This window comes from Dasypus novemcinctus, chromosome 1 (genome assembly GCF_030445035.2).
Source record: "Dasypus novemcinctus isolate mDasNov1 chromosome 1, mDasNov1.1.hap2, whole genome shotgun sequence".
NCBI lineage: Eukaryota > Metazoa > Chordata > Mammalia > Cingulata > Dasypodidae > Dasypus > Dasypus novemcinctus.
The window spans coordinates 86,179,778-86,192,858 of NC_080673.1; the positions used below are offsets into that span (position 1 = coordinate 86,179,778).

A 13,081-nucleotide genomic window follows, 5' to 3' on the forward strand; every position below is an offset into this window, starting at 1 on the left:
ATTTAATAGCTCCCATATTGTGTAAAATATTTGTTATGATATAGTCTTCTACAGTCTCAGCGAAGTTGAATTAAGTTTACAGAACATTTATTTTAAATAGAGGATATAATAACCTGCGTTCAAAAATAAATGTAAATATTTAAGCTTATGGTTAAACTGCTTAATGAAGATCAAATACATAAAAAATGCAAAATGGTTAGCTTTACTCAATAAAGGGGTAAAACTAGAAATTGAACCTTTTCCATAAGGAATGGTAACCTCACTGACTCTAAGATAGATTGAAAATAATTTTTTGTAATTCCCTCACTCTGTTTCCAGTGATTTTCAAGGGGTATCACAATGTTTTTAAAACAAAATTCAATCAAATTTAATTTTTTAAAAGTTTCCCTGCAGTAACTTAATATATGAGATAATATTGTTCTGAAATTATTAATATCAGTTGATTGAATTTTTGATAAACATATCAAGTATCTATTTTATTAAAGATTCTAGACAAAGCTTGGTAGATGATTCAAAGAAATAACATGTACTTTACCCACAGTGAGCTTTTAATTTAACTAGGAAGGTAGGGTACACAGTTTAAAAGTTTAACAGGAATTTAAAACAAGTAGTAATTTGGTATAACTAAACAAAGTGTTATAGCATATGTTTAATTGCCAAGTGAATGATACAGATATAGAAGGCATTCCAAAAGGGAGAAAAAAAAATTGAGTCAGATGTAATCAGAAGAGATGGGTGGGATTTGTGCCAAGTCAACTATTAATAATTTTACCAATTGTGGGTTAGAAATAGAAATGAATAGAAACAAGTCCTGGTTGGTGTTGGGATTGACAGCTCTCCAGCCTGACTTCCATCCAGTCATCTGCTTGCTTTCACAGTATTGATTCATATGTCACTTTTTCAATTTACAGAGTTTACTAAAGGCCATTTTTCTAAATATAGTGGTCATTAGAATGCTGACATTATCTCATCTAAGGTTAATTGGGCAGAACAATAACAAGATGCAAATAATTACATAAAGTTAAATATCTAATGCAAAATATTGTCTTTATTCTGAAGCTATGTATCAATAGAGTTATGTGTTCTAGAATGATTTTTCTTAACACATTTGATCATTGTGATGAGAAAAATGTTGGCAAACTATCAAGTTGATAAAGGTAGTAAGAACTAATTCAGAAAACATAGTCTTCGCTGCTGTTTATTAAACAGTGGGATCATTTACAAAGCCCTAGTGAGGTAGCAGTGCTTCCCAAACATGAATGTGCCCAGGAATCACTTCAAGATCCTGTTCAGAATTTACATTCTGAATCTATAGTTCTGCAATGGGGTCTAAGAATCTGCGTTTCTACTAGGCTCCCAGAGAGAAGCTGGTCTGTCCACTTCTGAGTAGGAAAACTGTAGAGAGAGGAATTCTTCAGTTTCAAGGATGTGCCTTAAAATGTGATAGTCTGTTTACAGAAAATAACATTATTAGAATAATATGCCATGTGGCTTTTGTCGTTTATTCTCACCCAACTCTATATCCTTGCCTTTAGCACGAAAGCAAGAGATTATCAAAGTCACTGAACAACTGATTGAAGCTATCAACAATGGGGACTTTGAGGCCTATACGTGAGTAGAGGCACATTTATTTTGCTTTGATGAGTATGGCAAACGTACTTTCTTTATCAGTGCATTCTTAAAAGTACATGAATGCATGTATTCCAGATTTGGCATGTCAACAATATCTTTATTTAAATTACTAAATGCACCAGGAGAGAAATAAATTCATTCAAGATTTCGGAGAAAGGAGACATTACTTCTGATCCAAGGATTGGAGATAACTTTTCAAATATCCAGATGAGTAACCACCAGCACCTTCTTATGAAAGAAGGATATTCCAGGCAGAGCAATCTGTGTCTGCAAAAGCACATGTGAAAGTGCAGTTTGGTTTAAAAAATGTTCTCCTTGCAGTTTTGTAGAGGTGCTGGCACAGAGAACAGGAGATTGGGGTGCAGGGGGAGGGGTATTAGATAGCCCTCTCCCTCTTTAACCAGTATAACTCAAACTTTGTCTCTTTTATATATTTGTCTCTTGAGTAAAATTTCTTTCGAAGAAGGGACTCATGCATAATTTAAATTTTACAAACTCCTGGGTCATAGATATGTAAATGAAAGTACTTAAGTGTAAAAGTATTCAAGTAAATAGGACACTAAGGCTTATTGCACACAGGATGTGGGCCAATAAGTTAGCTATTTGAGGATAAAAATCAGTCTAAGCCTTCCCCTTACATCATAAGACATGTTTCAGTTCCAGCTGAAACACTAAATGCAGAACAAGGGTTGGAATCTGATCTCTGGTTGGAAAGATCTTTCCGAGTTTAAAAACAGGGGAAATCATCACAAATGAAAGATAAATGATTAGACAACCTAAATATATAAAATTTGTACACTTTAATAAAAATGTCAAAAGACAAGCAATATGAGACAAACAATAAACTTAGGAAAATATTTGCAAAACATCTCAAAAGTTAATTTACATTAATTTAATGCCGTGGATAAATTGAAAATTAGAAAAATAGGTAAAGGACATGAACAAAAGAAGAAGTAAAAATGGCAAGTAAACTAGTAAAAGCATGTTCATGCCCAGTTATTAAATATATGCAAATTTGAATGTGAAAAACATTTTCTGTCTACCAGATCAGCAAGGATAAACACTCTCCTGACAACCAGTGGGGCATAGGTAATGCAGGAAGATGGGGACTTTCTATACCACAGCATAGAGTATAAATGGGTGCAAACTTTGAGGTGGGAATGGGAGTAGGGGTCAGTTTGCTATTATGTACCTGAAAGCTTTTGTAATGGTTCATATTACTTTAATCCTTAATAATACTTATGAGAATTTAACCGTGGATATGGATTTTGAATCTAAAACATGGACAAAAATTTATGAACAAAGCTGTTTATTGAAACAATATTCAAAATAGTGAAACATTGGTTACAACTTTTGTGTCCAACGTTATGGTAATGGTTATGTTATTGGTGGTGCCTTTGATACAATGGATGTTTATGTAGAATTTCTAGTGATTTGAGAAAATGCTTATTGTGTATTCACTGAAAATAAAGCAGGATATAAAATTTTGTATACATAGTTATTTCAAATACATAAGAAAAAATCATTAAAAAAGAAATTAAATGTGCCTGATTGGTTTAAAATAAAGAAAAGAGGTTACATTTAAAAGGTGAAATTATGCACATTTTTTTTCCTGCTTCTTCCCTGTTCTTTTCAAATTTTTTGTAATCTGGTATTACTTTTATCATCAGTTAAAAATAGATAGCCAAATATAAAATATGGAAGAGAGTGGCTAAATTTTAAAAATTAAGTTAAATACAGGAGCTGCTTCTTTAAAATTAAATGTGTGTGGAATGAAAGAAATAGTAATAAATGGAGTTTAAAAAGACTACTCTTTCTGTTCAGAGACAACAGACCTCTTTTAAAGTTATTTTGAACACTTGCTATAGAACCTACAATCTCTTTTATTCTTTATTCTTATATAACCTTATTAGACCCATAGGATTCTCCAAAGGATAAGAATACTATTTTTTTTAATGTCCTTTTGCAGTAACATTCACTGTATGTGTTTTGTTGTTGCTGTTACATGTGTGGTTCAGGTTAAGGGAGCAGTTGTAGCCAGGAGAAGGTAGGGCTTTTCCTATATTCTCAGACAATGACATCAATTCACTAATTTCTTTGCCTGTAGAGGCTTATAACCTCCCCTGACTTTGTGCTTTCAGGCCCTTCTCTTGGGAGTTTTGAAGCTGGTAGAATATGTTGGTAGGGCTCTGTCAACCTGGCCCTTAGAACCCATTAGGAGTATACATCCAAAGCCTGTTGTAGGAAATGATTGATAGATGGGTAGGAAGGTTGGTAGGTAAGTAAGTAGGTAAGTAGGTAGGTAAGTAGATAGAGAGCTAGATAGCTAGACAGCTAGACAGATGGACAGACAGATAGATATAGGTATAGGCAGATAGATGGACAGACTAACAGATCTTCAAATATATTGACTCTTAATTTTTGTGTAGAAAAGATCCTTCACAGTACAGTGATTCTCAGATGATCTTAATGCTAATGTAAGGTAATATATTTTGGTTCACTGATGTTGATAACCAATTACCATTATTTCTAGAGGAAATAATAGTGCCTGGCAGAATAAATTGCTGTTTCCAGAGGAACACTGTTCTTCCCATTTTGCTCCTTAGAAAGAGATTATATATATTTGCCTTTGAGCTTAAAAATACCTGCCCACCAGGCAGTCTGAGGCAAAGTTTATGATCCTCACTGCTTCACTTTTAGGGTTTCTTTACCATGAAGAATAACCACTGTGATTTTCTATTTTAAAAGTATTATTTTTAAAAATCAGCTCTATATTCTACTGTGCTTTGAAGAACCATAGTGAGTTCTCCTGTTCAAATGTGTATTTTTATTGAAAGGTTAAGAAATTTCTGCTTTCCAGGTGAGGAGTTTCCATAAGAAATCAAGCGCAGCCACATTTACTATATTGACCTTTGAGGCAAATAAATAAAAAACCCAAATCCTTCAACTTTTACTTTCTTCATTTATCCTGTGAACTCCTACTAATTCTTCAAATCCAGATTTCACATCATCTTCTCTGAGAAGCCTACCCTGATAAACACAGGCCAAAGGAAAAATTCCCTTCTTTTTGTTTCCAGGGGACTTTACACATAGACCAGTGGCCCAGTGCTCAGTCATATCAAACAATAAATCATTCATTCTTCAAAACTACCATGCATTTTCACAGCACTACACCATGTTACTTGCTGCCCTCCTGCCCACCACCCTCACATACCTAGAAAACTTCAATGCGTTCCTATAAGACCAGCCCAAATTTTCTTTCTCTCATAAATCTTTCCTGTCCCCTATGTATAAGTAATCTAGCTTTCAAGGACTTGTTGTTCTTTCATTCAAGTATTAATTATTGTCTTATAATTGTTTAGAAGAGAACATACTATATAGTAGATGTTTAACAAACCTCCTTTGTTGAATTATATTGCTAGGTTTAAAAAAACTTATTTGTGCATTCGAACCTCTTATGAATTTTCTTTTAAAGGTTAAATAAACTTTAAACTTAAATTCAGTTAAACCTGATGGGACATTGCCATGAAGTCGGGGGTATGATACTTGCGTTAGTATCAATCATAATATAAATGTTTGATATGATTGTAGATGGTGTGATCCATCAAATATTATTTCAAAAGTATTTAATTTCACAACCAAAGATGGTTTTATAAGAATTGGAGAGCATTTCAAAGAAAATAATAAACTTCAGTCAAGATTTAGACACAGAAAAGCCTGGAGAATTCATCCTGAGAATTAAAAAAGTAAATGTTTTAGAAAGACTCTTAAATCATGGTATATTACTATCTGCTTGAACTGGTTATATTATCTTGCCCCTCTCAGGAGTCTCTGCAAACTGCTTTTATATAGTTGCTCCTCAAACTATCTTGCCAAGTTATGTTAGAAATTTTACATTTTTATTGTGTTTTTGGAGACTCTTATCTTTATTTACTGTTTGGTAAATAAAAATGAATACATATGAAGCAATAAAAATATGTTAACTTTGATTGATTGGTTGATTGATTTGATTATGTTTCTTCCTTCAGAAAAATCTGTGACCCAGGCCTTACTGCTTTTGAACCTGAAGCACTGGGTAATTTAGTGGAAGGGATGGACTTTCATCGATTCTACTTTGAAAATGGTATATTTATTTTACCTTTAGTAGCATTCCATTTCCAATTTCTTTGCAGATTTCTCTGAAATTTGCATATTCTTTGGCTCTTTTCTGCAATGAGATCTTTTTACATTAGTCCCAAATTTTACACTTTAAATTTTTTTATTATTTGAAAAAAAAGACACATTTAAACATTTTTGTGCCATATGGAAAATATCTTACTTTGTATAAAACGTAATGATTGAAAACATTCCATATAAGTCCCAGTGAATTCTATGAAATAAGCTATAAAAACTGTGTTACAAAAAAATGAGTTTTTTTCAAGTTGTCATAAAATTGTTCTTATATGTTCTTATATGAAAAAACCACAGAATGTCATAATATTCAACATGGATGAGTGCTTTCAAGCACATTGGGTACTTATTTTCAAAGTAAATGTAAATGGAGATAAGCAATCAGATAAATATTTCAGTTCAAATTATACAAATTTTAGTTTTCTCAAAGAAAACAGCTACATTTCAGAGAATATGACTAAAGAAGCCTCTGCCTACAGAAATCCTCCAGGTCATCAAGGAAAGTATAAATCATGAATTCCTTTGATCCTTTTCCATCCCCATACACCTAAAGGCATTAGGCCTTAGGTTTCCTTTACATGATGCATAGAGTGAATTCACTCTTTTTGCAATGAAATCTCAATGAGTTAAAGAGGAATTGTAGTAACAATGATTGGGATAAGACTCACTTTTGGTAAATGTAAACCTTGACAAGAATGTCTCCCTTAGCATGGAACTTTAAGTTAAGACATATTTAATAAATTATTTTTATATGCACTAAAATAAATTTTTCTTATATGCACTAGGCATTTACAAGGAAGCAAACAAAAAGGATTATGTAATAAATTGGCCTTAACTAAGCTTCAGTAAATGTACTCTGTCTCTGTATCCTAGCACCTTGTATGACAGCAAACATAATCTTTACTTCCAATGACTCACAATTGACACCATCCAATCTCTAGTAAAAGAATTAATCAACGTATTAATATTCCTAACCTATTTCTACATAATGCTTTTTACATCATTATTTTCCATAAATATTCTTCATACTTTGGTATTTTTTATATGACTATAGCACTGAGTAATATGAAAAGATTTTTTATGAGCATGGGAAGCATGTATAGATAATAACAAAAACAGTCCAACCTGTTCTAGTGATCTAAGAGAATAATCATCAATAAGTAAACTACACTAAATCCTCTAATCTCAGTTATTATTCATTAGAATAGGTAACTAACTTTCGAAAACACCAGAGGCTAGAGCCTAGTGAGAAATACGCAAAGAGAAAGAGCTAGAGATTGAAACCAGGCCATATGGCCAACACCGATTTGGAGTTTTATTGGATAGCCATAGCTGATATCATGAAATCAACTCTATTACATCAAGGAGTTGCAGGATTAGATGCAGAAACTAATTCATACTATGGCCAGCCCGTTTTTGGAAACAATGATCTCCATGCTTGATATGTGGTATATTTCCCTTTTCTCATGTACTTCACCTACAAACAAAAATAAATAAGACCACGGGTTATTAGGACAGCTACCCCAGTAGTTCTTTCACTGGAAAGTCAAGAACTGCTCTGTGCACCTTGGCTGAACTTCTCCACCTCTGTTCCTGTTGTGGCTTCTGTTTCTAACCAATTCCCATTGTAAAGAAATACATCTCTCCAACTTTTTCCCCTAGTCAATCAAAGTTTCCAGATTGGCAAACAAATTGCCTGCAAATGAAATCAGAGAGGATAAGGACTGTTTCTATTTTTGCTCTGTCTCTTATCCTCTATACTTTGCAAAATTGTTGGTACTCAGTGCAAATAAACAGTAGTTGAATGAATGAATGAATGAACAGCATTTCATTAATTGATCTCAATTCAAGTTTTTGTATCTTTCTTTACTTTACATCAAAAACTAAAATTTGCTTTTCATGTTGTTCTCTTTCAGCTTTATCCAAAAGCAATAAACCAATCCACACCATTATCCTGAACCCCCATGTACATCTGGTAGGCGATGATGCTGCCTGCATAGCGTATATTAGGCTCACACAGTACATGGATGGTAGTGGAATGCCGAAGACAATGCAATCAGAAGAGACTCGTGTCTGGCACCGCCGGGATGGAAAATGGCAGAATGTTCATTTTCACCGCTCGGGGTCTCCAACAGTACCCATCAAGTAAATATTCCCAGGCTGTCAACTTCTTTGTTAATATATCCATGGTCAGCTCCTTCTACTTATTCCACTGTTAATAGCATGGCATATGTTATTTATGCTAATGGCCAGTTATATTGGTGGAAATAAATGCATTGGTGGGATTCTATAATTCTCTGGAAAGATCAATCACACCAGGCATTTGTGGGTTGAAATTTGGCATAGAGTAACTGGAAAATAGCTGTCAAGCTGATTTCTCTTAGGGTTAAATGAAGAATATTCATATAATAAAGCAAAGTATTTGTGATTTCATTGTCACAAATGGCAAAGGAAGGAGATGTGAGAGGAAAGAATTGGCAAGGAGTTTCTAAAATGGCCATATAATATCAGGAGCTTCATTTCACAGGCTCTCCATTGGGGCTTAGTTATAGATAGTTGGATAAATTTATTTTTAAAAAACAACAGCATTTTCTTTGTCCAGACAAACATTTACTGCACATGTCCTATGTGACTAGCATGTGAGGGAAATGACATTGCTTCCAAGGAAAATAAATTCTAGTATGGAAAGCAACTAATCACTGATACCATAAAAATAAAAAAAAAAAAACCCTATATAATGAAGTTAATCATCACTTCAGGGTAGAATGAAATGATTGACAAATATAGCAAACTTTATAACGTTTGAAAGTATACTTTGTGGAAAAGGTAGAATTTTGGAGATCTTACTTAAGTGGAATTTGGAAAAATAGAAAGAACAAAGGGCATGTAGTCTAAGCTCAAGGAACATCATGATGAAAAGAACTTTAGCTTAATATGATAGAGGATTCTGGGTAAGGAAGGCTGACTCCAATAAAGGGGATTCCTGAGAAACAAGATTCTGTCTGTACAGTGAGCTCAGATGAAAACAAGAAGGGAAGTTTAGACTCAGTTAATAGAAATCTGGTTCACTGCTGATCTCATTCCAAATTTCCTCACCAAGATCACCTTTTAAATTTTGGAGGAAAGGAATAAGGAGTCAAGGTCATACAAACCACCATTCCACTCACTCCAGAGGTCCATCATTATGTCTTAGTTTGGTAATGCACCACAGTGGTTTTCAAAGGCCTTCTCTATCAGCCTTAACAATTATAGATCAGTGTTGGATTTGTTTTTTAAAAGGGTTAACAAGGAGGAAAAGCAGATATGTTGAAATCCATTCTAAAAACAGTAGCTATGTAATTTAGAGAAAGAAACAAAAGGCATCTGCAGATAATGAAGACACCTGTTTTCGTGTGTATGTGTATTTTTTTACCCCAAAGAGGTACAGCATAAATTGCTAGTTAACATAGAAGGTATTGCATTCATAAAGTACTAGGGGGTTGGGTTTTTCTGTTATTCCCTGAACTGTTTATGGGATAGAGCCTATTTAAGAAAACTTCCTTTTATGCCACATGGCTTAAATGGGGCCTCTCTTAATAGGCTACCCTGTATTCCAAATGGGAAAGAAAACTTCTCAGGAAGCACCTCTTTGTGGCAAAACTTCTAAGACCTGAAAACCATTCTCATAAGGGTCTTGTAAGTAACATCCTGCTCCATGATACTTTGTGATTGGAGCTACTGAATGAAAAGCTGCATGGCTGTTTTACTTCCCTTCGAGGATATTTTCTCTTGCACTATATATTCAGTGAAAAACATATAAGGTCTTTGAAAATTCTTGCTATTTTGCATGAGTCCTTGAGACTAATGTTCACGTTTGTAGCATAACCCTTATTTTATAGGTAATAAGCACTGAAAGAGGCGTCCTTCACTATAAGGATCGTGTCATTTTAGAATATCCTGGAGTTGTTGCATCAAAAGTAAATCATGCCTGGGTCATTACAGACAACTCTCAGTTATCCAGTCCTACATTTTTTAACAAGTTTTAGCAATCTTTGGTTTCTGTTTTCCCAGAGGTTGTAATTCCTGTTACATGACTGGCTAAGGGAACTATGTAAATTAATTTGCTGTACCTGAGTATAATTGGTATTTGACTTTGAGGATAGGTCACAGAAGGAAGTCAGACTGAAATTTAAAGCTCACAAGTGGGTAATTCCAGAGGATAATTGAAAGTTGGCTGTAATTAAATTCATGCCTGTGTTGTTTTTAAGATTTGTTTCTTAAACTTGATTAACAGGAATTCAGATATGTATGTGGTGCCTTGTGAATATTTTCCCCAATGAAAGCACTGAACCTTGTTCAGAGCTTTTAAGAAACAGTGCTCCCAATTCTTTGTTTTGCAGAAAAGACATCTCCAATTAGTAATACTCACGTTATATACCATGATATATTACTTGTTAGATTGACTTCTAGGTTTGATTTCCCATGGAGTCCAATAATAATAACAGAAGTTAAGGATAGACTTAAAGTTTGAATTTATATCAGTCACATGATAATATTCATTTATTAATTTGTCTAGTAAATACAAATACTTAAAATGCATATTTAGACTTAATAATGCGACTGATGCCTGGGTCCCTGTCTCTTACTGTTAGCTTAACTTTGTATGAACAAATTCACAGATGATTAATACTAATTTTCTATTTTAATATTATAACTTTTTAATATTGTGTTTTCCCTTTTAATGATCGCAAGCAAAGATGTCTTATACAAAGTATTTTCAACCTGTTAGTTAGCTGAGCTATAAAATTGTGAACTTTTCATGTTTGGCAAAGTAATTTGATGATATTCTGTCAAATCATATAATTTATTTCTTCCTTCCCACTTTCTCCCCTCAGCTAAATATCAACAGTGCCACTTCTGCATTCTTTGTTCTCAAGGCACCTGGATGTTAAGCCCGGGCCGTCCTCTCCTCCTCTTCATGCATGTTCTGACTGCATGAAGTTGTGAAGGTCCTATCTGTAATGCACATGTGATGCTTCCTCTTGTCATATTTTCCTTCCTAGCCATTGTTTACAGTTCAACCACGGGAATGTTCCATGCAAACTTAAATTACTGTTGGCAAATGATAGGGGGAGGTTAGAGAAAAAAAAATTCCACAATATTCAAGTACAATCTATATTCATCAGATGTCTATGTTTATGCCAAGATTTAACAGACTTCAACATTATTGTTCTCTAAATGACAGTTTGTAAAAGAAATGTAAATTTTTTAGAACTTTTTGCTGTTAATCTGTTTTGGCTTGTTTGTTTAAAAAAAAAAAAGGGCAAAAAAATACCTTCAGTTTCCTGATGTTTTTCCTAGTTGAAATGGATGATTTTCACCAAAAGTTCTGTTGCTGTTTAACTGTTAAAGTGGTTTGATATGTGGACAAAATCATTTATGAATGTGGAAGCAAGAATCAATTTGGTACCATCTAAAGCCATTTAGTTTTTTATCAAACTGTGTAAACTGGAAGGATACATATTATTTACTAGTTTGAATAATATTTACATTATTTAACAGTTTGATTCACACTGTTCTGGTGAACTTGCTGAGTTATATGTTTTGTTCATTTCTCAAATCTGGGCTCTGTTTTTGGTTTTGTTTTTTTGTTCTGTTTTTTTTGGTGGGGGCGTTAATTTTATCCTCTTCATTTTATCCTCTTTCTTTGGCTCATTTGCTTCCTTTTTTATTTTCCTTTTGCTTTCTTTTGTGGTGGTGGTTCTTTTCCCTATTCTTTTCTTTCTAGGCTAGTAGTATGTGAAAAAAGAGCAAAAGTGAAATTTGCATATCAAAGGTACAATTAAAACTGAAGCCTTTTGGAAGTTACTAAACTAGCACTTTTGATCAATTTCAGGGCTCATAAAAATGTTGTCAAGAAGATTTTAAAGGTTTTTTAATTCTACATAGACTCTAATTCAGGCTTATGTATCTTAACTATGTTGGAAGCATTAGCATTGTTTAACACATGATTAAAGTAAGTTCCTACTGTAACTGCAATATGTCTTACTGCATATATCTGGAACAATTGCCTGGAGAATACCAAATTGATAGCAGAACAGAGTTTTGTGCAAATGCATTTATTTCCGCCTTGTGAAACACTAGGGTACATCCTGCACCATCAACGGCTAGTTTTCTACGGTTAGAAAGACCTGCGATTGTTTTCCATTCTCATAAGTGTTTTGAACTTGTTCTTTGTAATTTGTGCTCTTTCTGCTTCTCTCTTATGTCAGATTAACATTATCTTCCTGCAAGGAGTTAAGATTTTCCAGTTTAAAACAAAAAGAAAAAGTAAATGTCCCAGGTTTACTTTGTGCTTCTCATTTCTCCTCTGTTGACTCAATCTCTGTCAAACATTTTTCTATTCTCTAAAATGCTTTATAGTGCATGGTATCTTCATCAGCGTTATTTTAATGGCAGTAATTAATTCACAAACTTCAGGAGCATACTTTTAAAGCAAAAAACAAAACAACAAAAAACAACCCTCCCTCTTTTCTCTCATTTCACCTTTCTGTGTTGATTACTTATCACCTTAGATATTGTTGCTAGTGGATGTATGGTAGCTGGATTGAAGCTTTTCTGATAATTATTACACAATTTAAAACAATATATATTTAAAATAAATATGTATGTAGTAAATGTTTTGAGCCATGTTAACCTGCCAATGAGATCTGTGAAAAAGTAATGGCCTCATTTTTCCTTTTTAATTTCTTTTACCTTTTTGTGAAGCGGCTATACGTGGCATACATGTATTTTTTTAAAAAATAGGTGTAGGATGGTTTGGTTTTTTTTACACTGTTAACTTAGCATGTGGTGTTGAAGTATTACTGTAGATCAAATTTGTCTTCCACACTAAGATGTGAAGAAATTGTGATTTATTCTTTCCACCACAATCAAATTACACATTTACTATCTTCTATCATTTTGAAACACTGCGGTTTACCATGGGACACTGTATATATTTCTTGCCATAATGGTAAATGACTGATTGATATATTTAAGAGTTAATAAATTTGTGATTTCTGCTGATAATGTGTCTATCTTTATTTCTTAAGAACAGGTGCTGTATTTATGAATGCATGGTGCTGTCATAACAGTTTACCTTTGATGTAACGATGAAGTTATTAAACTGTTCTTTCTTTTAAGAATACACTTGGTGGTGAGTGGATATAGTTCAAGTGGCTGAGTGCCTGCTTCCCACATAGGAGGTCCCAGGTTTGAACCCCAGTCCCTCCTAAAAACAAAAAATAAATGAAAAAAA

General features: G+C 33.6%; 1 protein-coding gene across 50 annotated transcripts in view; it reads left to right on the plus strand.

Annotated features, from left to right (window-relative positions):
* CAMK2D (calcium/calmodulin dependent protein kinase II delta) overlaps window positions 1–12,849 on the plus strand; it is a 354,108-nt gene extending 341,259 nt beyond the window's left edge. For 19 of the 50 annotated variants that reach the window (XM_071215026.1, XM_071215022.1, XM_071215025.1 and 16 more), the window contains 5 exons: window positions 1,536–1,611; window positions 5,661–5,755; window positions 7,719–7,947; window positions 9,382–9,477; window positions 10,677–12,849. In XM_071215026.1, coding sequence (XP_071071127.1) covers window positions 1,536–1,611; window positions 5,661–5,755; window positions 7,719–7,947; window positions 9,382–9,448 — 467 coding nt within the window. In that variant the 3' untranslated portion in view covers window positions 9,449–9,477; window positions 10,677–12,849. Of the gene's footprint in view, window positions 1–1,535; window positions 1,612–5,660; window positions 5,756–7,718; window positions 7,992–9,381; window positions 9,478–10,676 lie in introns of all 50 variants that reach the window. The other 31 variants (XM_071215029.1, XM_071215035.1, XM_071215036.1 and 28 more) reach the window with 2 other exon arrangements.
* The last annotated feature ends 232 nt before the right edge of the window (window positions 12,850–13,081 follow it).